Source organism: Chiloscyllium plagiosum, chromosome 15 (genome assembly GCF_004010195.1).
Source record: "Chiloscyllium plagiosum isolate BGI_BamShark_2017 chromosome 15, ASM401019v2, whole genome shotgun sequence".
Taxonomy (NCBI): Eukaryota; Metazoa; Chordata; class Chondrichthyes; order Orectolobiformes; family Hemiscylliidae; genus Chiloscyllium; species Chiloscyllium plagiosum.
The window spans coordinates 36,822,465-36,831,752 of NC_057724.1; the positions used below are offsets into that span (position 1 = coordinate 36,822,465).

Sequence of the window (9,288 nt, forward strand, 5' to 3'; positions counted from 1 at the left end):
GGGTGAAGTGGATAGGCGGAAAAGAAGATAGGCAGGTAGGACAAGTCATGGGGACAGTGCTGAGCTGGAAGTTTGGAACTGGAGTGATGTGGGGGAAGGGGAAATGAGGAAACTGTTGAAGTCCACATTGATGCCCTGGGGTTGAAGTGTTCCGAGGCGGAAGATGAGACATTCTTCCTGCAGGTGTCTGGTGGTGAGGGAGCGGCGGTGAAGGAGGCCCAGGATCTCCATGTCCTCAGCAGAGTGGGAGGGAAAGTTGAAATGTTGGGCCACAGGGCGGTTTGGTTGATTGGTGCGGGTGTCCCAGAAATGTTCCCTAAAGGGCGTCCAGTCTCCCCAATGTAGAGGAGACCGCATCGGGAGCAACGGATACAATAAATGATATTGGTGGATATGCAGGTAATGGATAGATGTGGAAGGCTCCTTTAGGGCCTTGGATGGAGGTGAGGGAGGAGGTGTGGGCAGGTTTTGCAATTCCTGCGGTGGCAGGGGAAGGTGCCAGGATGGTAGGGTGGGATGTCGGGGGGCGTGGACCTGACCAGGTAGTCACGGAGGGAACAGTCTTTGCGAAAGGTGGAAAGGGGTGGGGAGGAAAATATATCCCTGGTGGTGGGGTCTTTTTGGAGGTGGCGGAAATGTCGGTGGATGATTTGATTTATGCAAAGGTTGGTAGGGTGGAAGGTGAGCACCAGGGGCGTTCTGTCCTTGTTACGGTTGGAGGGTTGTGGTCTGAGGGCAGAGGTGCGGGATGTGGACGAAATGCATTGGAGGGCATCTTTAACCAAGTGGGAAGGGAAATTGCGATCTCTAAAGAAGGAGGCCATCCGGTGTGTTTTGTGGTGGAACTGGTCCTCCTGGGAACACATACGGCGGAGGCAGAGGAATTGGGAATACGGGATGGCAGGAAGTAGGGTGGGAAGAAGTGTAATCCAGGTAGCTGTGGGAGTCGGTGGGTTTGTAAAAAATGTCAGTGTCAAGTCGGTCGTCATTAATGGAGATGGAGAGGTCCAGGAAGGGGAGGAAGGTGTCAGAGATGGTGCAGGTAAATTTAAGGTCAGGGTGGAATGTGTTGGTGAAGTTGATGAATTGCTCAACCTCCTCGCGGGAGCACGAGGTGGCGCCAATGCAGTCACCAATGTAGCGGAGGAAGAGGTAATGAGAGTGTCGGTGGAAGGGTACTGTTGGGGACGTCGGAAGAGGAAGAAACGGAGGGCTTGGAGACCCTGATCATGGCGGATGGAGGTGTAGAGAGATTGGATATCCATGGTGAAGATGAGGCGTTGGGGGCCGGGGAAGCGGAAGTCTTGGAGGAGATGGAGGGCGTGGGTGGTGTCTCGAACGTATGTGGGGAGTTCTTGGACTAGGGTAGATAGGATAGTGTTGAGGTAGTTAGAAATGAGTTCAGTGGGGCAGGAGCATGCTGAGACAATGGGTTGGCCAGGGTGGTCAGGCTTGTGGATCTTGGGAAGGAGGTAGAACTGGGCAGTGTGGGGTTCCCGGACTATGAGGTTGATAACTGTGGGTGGGAGATCTCCTGAGGTGATGAGGTTTTGTATGGTCTGGGAGATGATGGTTTGGTGATGGGGGGTGGGGTCATGGTCAAGGGGGCGGTAGGAAGAGTGGCTCCAGGAATGGAATATTCGAGTTGGCGTTTAGCTTCAGTGGTGTAGAGGTAGTGCGCCAGACTACCACTGCGCCCCCTTTATCTGCTGGCTTGATGGTGAGGTCGGGATTGGAGCAGAGGGAGTAGAGGGCTGCGCGTTGCGAGGGTGAGAGGTTGGAGTGGAGGTAGACAGGTTGAGGTGGGTAATGTCCCGGTGGCAGTTGGAAATGAAGAGAAAGTCCATTCAAAGTAATCTAAGCCCCAGACCAACTAAAATGAGTGCAGGAGCAGAGGAACCTGGGTTTGGATGTATAAATCAGCAGGGCAGATTAATAAAATAGTTAACGAAAGGTTCTGAGGCCTTGGGCTTAATAAACAGACATTTAGAATGCAAAAGCAGAGAAGCTATGATAACTTTGCACAAAATACTGGTTCAGCCACAACAATTGTATTGTGTTCAGTTTTTAGACCTGAGTGGTGCTGGAAAAGCACAGCAGATCAAGCCGCATCCGAGGAGCAAGAAAATCGACGTTTCGGGCAAAAGCCCTTCATCAGGATTCCTGATGAACGGCTTTTGCCCGAAACGTCGATTTTCTTGCTCCTCGGATGCTGCCTGACCTGCTGTGCTTTTCCAGCACCACTCTGGTCTAAACTCTAGTTCCAGTATCTGCAGTCCTCACTTTTGCCTTGTGTTCAGTTTTGGCAACCCACTTTCTTCATTGACAGCCCCTCAGGATCGAGGATGACTTGCTTCCCCTTTGGATTATGGATGGGTTTTGTGGTGGCTGAATATTCCATTCCTGGAGCCACCGACTCTGCAATAGGTGAGGCAGGTGGTGTTTGAGGAAGTAGGTGGGTTGGACGCACTGGATTCGGCACACTCTTCCATCACTTACACTTGGCCTCCATGTGTTCCATTCAATGATACTCAAAGTGGTTGATGCCTTTCTAGATACTTCTTCTCCAGTTTGTCTTCTAGGACAAGTGTTATATTTGCAGTTCACTGGAACTATAAATAGAACGCAAGGCAGGTGGGTAGTAAACTTGAACAGAGATTACTTTATTGTGCATCCTTTCTGCTCCAGTGGGTTTTAGACTGCCTCCCCTAGCTCCTGCTCTGGTCACCTGACAGCTGTCTCTTAAAAGGGGTATCACACACCCAACTACATAACTGCAAGCAATTCCCACATATCAGTGGAGATGCTGCATTTGTTTCGGAAGGTTTTTAGCATGCCCTTGGAGCAGCTCCTCTGCACTCTGAGTGATCACATACCATTACAGACCCCAGAGGAGAGCACTAGTTTGGAAAATTTTGTGCCAAGCATACAGACAATGTGGCTCTGCCATCGCGGCTGATCATGTGACCAGTATTCTGACACGAGGAATATTGGTAAAAACGAGGACTGCAGATGCTGGAAACCAGAGTCTGGATTGGAATGGTGCTGGAAAAGCACAGCAGGTCAGGCAGCATCCAAGGACCAGGAAAATCAACGTTTCGGGCAAAAGCCTTTCATCAGAAATAGAGGCAGGGAGCCTGCAGGGTGGAGAGATAAATGAGAGGGGGGTGGGGGAGGGGAGAAAGTATCATAGAGTACAATAAGTGAATGGGGGTGGGGATGGAGGTGATAGGTCAGAGAGGAGGGTGGAGCAGATAGGTGGAAAGGAAGATTGGCAGGTAGGACAGGTCATGAGGATGGTGCTGAGCTGGAAGGTTGGAACTGGGGTGAGGTGGGAGAAGGGGAAATGAGGAAACTGGTGAAATCCACATTGATACTCTGGGGTTGAAGTGTTCCGAGGTGAAAGATGAGGCGTTCTTCCTCCAGGCGTCGGGTGGTGAGGGAGCGGCGGTGAAGGAGGCCCAGGACCTCCATGTCCTCGGCAGAGTGGGAGGGGGAGTTGAAATGTTGGGCCACAGGGCGGTGGGTTTGATTGGTGTGGGTGTTCTGGAGATGTTCCCTAAAGCGCTCTGCTAGGAGCTGTCCAGTCTCCCCAATGTAGAGGAGACCGCATCGGGAGCAACAGATACAATAAATGACATTGGTGAACTGTACAGGTAAAACTTTGATGGCTGTGGAAGGCTCCTTTGGGGCCTTGGATGGAGGTGAGGGAGGAGATGTGGGCGCAGGTTTTGCAATTCCTGCAGAGGCAGGGGAAGATGTCAGGATGGGAGGGTGGGTTGTTGGGGGGCATGGACCTGACTAGGTAGTCATGGAGAGAACGGTGTTTGCGGAAAGCGGAAAGGGGTGGGGAGGGAAATATATCCCTGGTGGTGGTGTCCGTTTGGAGGTGGCGGAAATGTACACTGATGATAGCTGAAGGAGGGAATGTAGAGGAATCCAATTAATATCACCTTACTTCATTTTCATTTAGTTCAATGCTCCTCCTCATTCCAGGGGGCTGGCCCACCCAAACATCAACTCATCAAACATCTTATAAGCTGGAACAACTAGTCAATTCTCATTCCCCTTTTAGTGCAACATGAAGTGGAAGTTGGGTGTCAGTGTGTTAAAAATCACACGTAAACTTTAAAATCAGAATGTGAGGGATAAAGCATTAATGAAACTCTACCCACACAGTGCTCTCTCCTAGATTGCATAATCAGTACTTTGTTGGCTACAAGACATGAACAAAATGTTCAATATTTGGCACTTCATTTGTGCAGGCACTGAAATTTACTTCAGCTCAGGTGACATTTCATTATTAGCAGACATCATGTTACAGGCTAACAAGGGATCATATATATCAAATGATTCCAGTATTAAATCATTTGGAAACAGAGTATGTGCATGAGTCAAACATTCTCCACCCTGTTCTTTCAATTTCTTCCAGGGCCCAAGTACAAAAGGGTTGCTGCAACCTTCCAACATTAAAAATATATTTATTTCTCTCTTTCTAAGTTATCTTAATAGAGTCAGGGGTAACAAGATAGTCCTTGTGACTCCACAAATCCACTGAGGTTCTCAACCAGTCAACACTTGCTGTCTTCCCTTATCCTCTCTGAGTGCAGTAGCAAGACCATGTTCATTACTCTTAATTTCTACCTGATGTGCATTGCTGGTAACACAATTGACTTCTACGGGACCAAAGGAAACTGACTGATGCCCATCTCAGGTCTCTAGCATCTGAGGCACACTGTGATCCCCCCACTTGAGACCTGAAAATAGGCCCAGAAAAGATTCTTGCCATCCTTTCACTATCATACAATTCACTTCAAACCCTGTGCGTAAAGAAAAAATTTTGATGAGATTTAACTGAAAAATATTAAAAACCGAGAAAGAACAAAGATTTATTTTATTTTAATCAATCATTTTCATGATGTTAATTTAAATGTGGTCAATTGTGTCATTATTGTTCCATAATGAGGCAACTAAATTAGTACAAACGCAGTAAATATGTGATTCCCTTTGATTTGGGGGCCAGATCTCCCGACATCAATTCTCCATGGTTTTGAAGAAGACATTCACAAAATCTCTTTGGGAGGTATGGCATGTTGTAAGTGATGGCCTAACCTACATGTAGCATAATGTTTCGAAATGTTTTAATGTAAAACTCAACGCTATAGATATAGGATAGATAAGTAATGGAGTACACGTCTCAAAATTTTGTGTCAAAGATTTCATATCCATTCAACAAAATGATTCAGGAAATTGAAGTTAATACAGGACATAATGGAGCAGAAGTTTGTGTCATATAAATGAGGAAGACTGTACTGTCAGTGCTAGTAGCAGCTCATCAAATGGCCTCCCCAGAAGAATTGATATAGGTCTGCAAAATAAAGATGTTTCCGATGTATCCAAAGTTAATTAAGGATAATCGGTATATTTCTTCTGTACATTTTCATTAAAAAAGGGCTTTAGCCTAATTTGTAATTGAAATCCTACATGCATCAATGCTGCACTAGCCAATTTCATTGTCAAACAGTTTCCATAGAATTAATGCAAAAACTAATGGTCATGCTCACAGTGATCTTTCCTCCTATCCCATGAAAATGGTAAATCTTGACCACAATTGTGGGGTTTGAATTGACAAGAGAATGCTTTCAAATTCCAATTATAATTGATGTATAAATTAATACTCCATCCATAAAAGTCTAAAAACATTGGGCTTTGGATTTGAATGCAGTTCTCAAAACTTGAATTGAACACATTTGCAAATTTCCTCCCAATTTACCAATTCATGATTTGACCTATTTTAAATTGCAGAGCAACTCTAAGCTTGCTATCAAATTGCACATTTTGCGAATCCAAAACCTTGAAGCTAAAGCAAAACACATCTTATGCCTGTTACAGATCATGAGTTACTTCACTATCTCAGCGAATCACTACACTAGACTGTTCACATGAAGCACGCCAAATTAATAACTCACTAAATTGCAAAGTTATCAGTAATTCAGAGTTATTAATTCAAAAATTTGAAAAGCATGAAGCTAGATGTATTCTATATCACTGATGTGGTACTGTTAGATCGCAAGATTAGAAGAAAGATTTTGCACAGACTGTTAAAAAAAATTAGTTTTGACTCACCATGTAATATAACGGATTGTCAAAAAATACTGAATCATCCATTTTTATGCTGCAGTTCACAGGAATCAGAAAGGATAATCCGTTGCTCAGACCACAGCAAAAACTGTGTCAAATATATATGACATAAGAAAATAGCGAAGTATTATCTCTGCTTTCTTCACATTTTCCCATGCAGCAGTTGTATCTGAATTTTGGTCTAGTGGCACCATTCAGTTTCTCTTATCTGAGTGTTTGTTAACTGCCTGGGCTGCTGCTGACTCAAACAACAGGAGGCAGAGAGCTCACAGCACAGAGAGAGAGAGAGAGAGAGCACCCTTCTGGAAGGCACTTTCCTACAGTAACAATGAATGTCACGCTTCAGACAAGAGACAGAAGCTGGAGGTGTGCAAATAGCAGTCAGACTTAGAAATCCTCAGAAGCCTGAAGACAGCAGTCATTAACTTTGTAGTAGTGTTTACGAAAGAGGAAGGAAGTTTAGAAATGCAGTTTCCGACAGTTTAATTATTGTAAAAGAGCTCATTTTTAATAATGTAAGGAATGCATTATGCAATACATAGTGTTACAGTTAATTTACATAATTGAATATTTTAAGTTAAGGTCATAACTTTTAAAAGCGGTTTCAAAATTTGCTATCTTCACTTGGAAGTAGTTCCTTGTGCCAGTTACTGCTACCCCCACCTCCATTCCTGAAGAAGGATTACACCTAAATCGTCGGACTTCTCCACCTACTGATGCTGCCTGGCTTGCAATGCTCGTCCAGCTTCCTGCCTGTCTACTTTAGATACCAGTTGCTATCTGACAGTTTGCCCAGGTTGTTTTTCATGTGTCTAAATAATGACTATCAAGGAGATATTCATTCAGGCATCTCAGAGTGGAACATGACGTACAAATAAAAAAAGTCTATGTCCATGCAATTTCTGTAACTTGCAATTTGAAATGTTTTGCTGTTGTGTTCCATACCTAACATTGAACATGCTTTGTGAATATTAAAGCTATAACAGCAATATAGCAGTATTGGGACAAGTTGACTTTGTTGCAAAATCAGTTATATTCAAGTTGAATGGGTTGTAATGTTTTTATTTAGACATTTTAAGAATAATTATATTTTTGGTGAAAACATTCAGCCACAGGAATATCATAGCAAGCTTACTTTTTGTATGTTATACTCCTCCAAAGACCAGTTAGTCGATAAACAGGGAGTCATAAAATTAGGCATAACGCAATAGATATCTTCACCTGCCAACCACTTGCTGACCTGACCCTTTTGCTATCTTTAAACCAGAAAGCAGAGGAGAGCCCTAGGTTTGGAAACTGCAATGGTCCCATTTCTGAGGTCATGGCCAGAAATGAGGCGATTACTGACTTATATAGAAACACTCACCCCTCCCCACCCACACCACCCCCACCCCCCGACTCCCCCCACCTACCATCACCACCACCGCACCCCACCCAGAAGATCACTAACACGGGGGTAAAATAAAGAACAAACACAGGGTTCTGAAACTGATTGTAGTGTTCAATTAGCTCAGCATCAAGCAGAGATTAAACTAGAATCTTGGTTTCTATGGTGGGATATATTAGCTGCCAGTGTGGGTAGATATTGGTCCAAATCTCTGGGGCAAGAAAGTACAGTTTTTGGGAACTGACAGAAAGCTGCAAATTTCCACATTTAATACAAACATGTTAGTAGCAAGCACAAACCCACCATGGGGCAGGCAGGTCTGCAATTAACATGTGCTAAAGGGCAAATGAGTACATTTCTAATGCTGAATCTGTTCTTAAATGTCAGTACATAGGTTTCCAGGGCTTCCTGAGACGTACCAGGTCAGACAAAGTAGGATGATACCAGGAATTGACAGGGCACAGTAATTGACAAGCTGGAAGCCTTTAAATACTGTCATCAGCTTATGTTATTAAAATGCTTTTGTTTACAACAATTCTGAATTTTTTTATATACTTCTGGAGGCGATTTCCACATCTTGGGAAGCTATTTCTGCTACCTTAGAGTCCTCTGCCATTTGCTGAGCAGCTACATGTTAGAAGAATTAAGTTTTTAACTAAATCATATTCAAATGAAGATGTTTTAAAATCATACGATTTGATACAAGTAACAAGATTTCAATCTGATTTCTGCTTCTATATTAAGCAAACAGCAACATACAGGGATGGTAACATGAGTAATAAATATTTACTCACTTTGACAATGCTAGATTAAAACAGCTAATTTTCAATTCTTTTTTAACCTTAACTAATAACCTGTTCCTACAGTTTATAAACGTATAAGGACACAAATATTTGCATACTGAACAATAGCATACAAACTAATTCGTAAGTTAGGGCTGTGACCATGCAGATTGCTGCAGGAGGGGGGGGGGGGTTGAGAAGTCTCTTTCTTTACAGTGTAAAACATGCTATTGTTGGAGCTGATAGTCAGTGCCAGGGAAATTGCAAGGATTTTACAGGGTTTTTTTGCCATTCCCCACAGGCATGTGTAAGAGTAATAGGTGCACTTGGTGAACCAACAGCCTTGTGCTCACTATAAACTTTTGAAACAATGGTATGAGTAAAACTTTGCAGCTATGATTACGGATTAATTTTACATGAGAAAGGAGAATATGATACTGCTTATATATTCTCATTTGTTCTACACTTCTGACAGGATAGCTACCAGGAGAAATGAGCAGTATAATCTGAAATTTGGCTCACATGATGTAACGTGATGTTTTCAAAGATGGCCACTGCTGGTATCTTGTGGAATTTGCCATCTCTATAGGATGTGGTATTGAGTAATTGGATGAGTGAATTACCTCAAATCTTGTTCATGTTTGCTTTGTCTTAGGCCTATTTAATTATTAATAGTGGCAGATACAACACCATAATGTATCTACTGAAGATGCACTTTTCTGAGATAACAAGAGGGTTTGATGACTTTTTTTTCCCAAACAGAAAGATGTTGTGAAACTTGAAAGGGTTCAGAAAGGATTTACAAGGACGTTTCCAGAGTTCCAGGATTTGAGCTATAGGGAGAGATTGAATAGGCTAAGACTGTTTTCCCTCGAGTATTGGAGGCTGAGGGGTGATCTTATAGAGGTTTATAAAATCATGAGGTGCATGGATAGGATAAGTTGACAAGGTCTTTTCATTGGGGTGGGGGAGTCCAGA

General features: G+C 43.6%; 1 protein-coding gene across 1 annotated transcript in view; it reads right to left on the reverse strand.

Annotated features, from left to right (window-relative positions):
• arhgap36 (Rho GTPase activating protein 36) overlaps positions 1-6,376 on the reverse strand; it is a 215,479-nt gene extending 209,103 nt beyond the window's left edge. Inside the window, exon 1 of the mRNA XM_043704710.1 lies at positions 6,127-6,376. Within this exon, the coding sequence (XP_043560645.1) occupies positions 6,127-6,168 (42 nt within the window). The 5' untranslated portion in view covers positions 6,169-6,376. The remainder of the gene's footprint in view (positions 1-6,126) is intronic.
• Between the last annotated feature and the right edge of the window lie 2,912 nt (positions 6,377-9,288).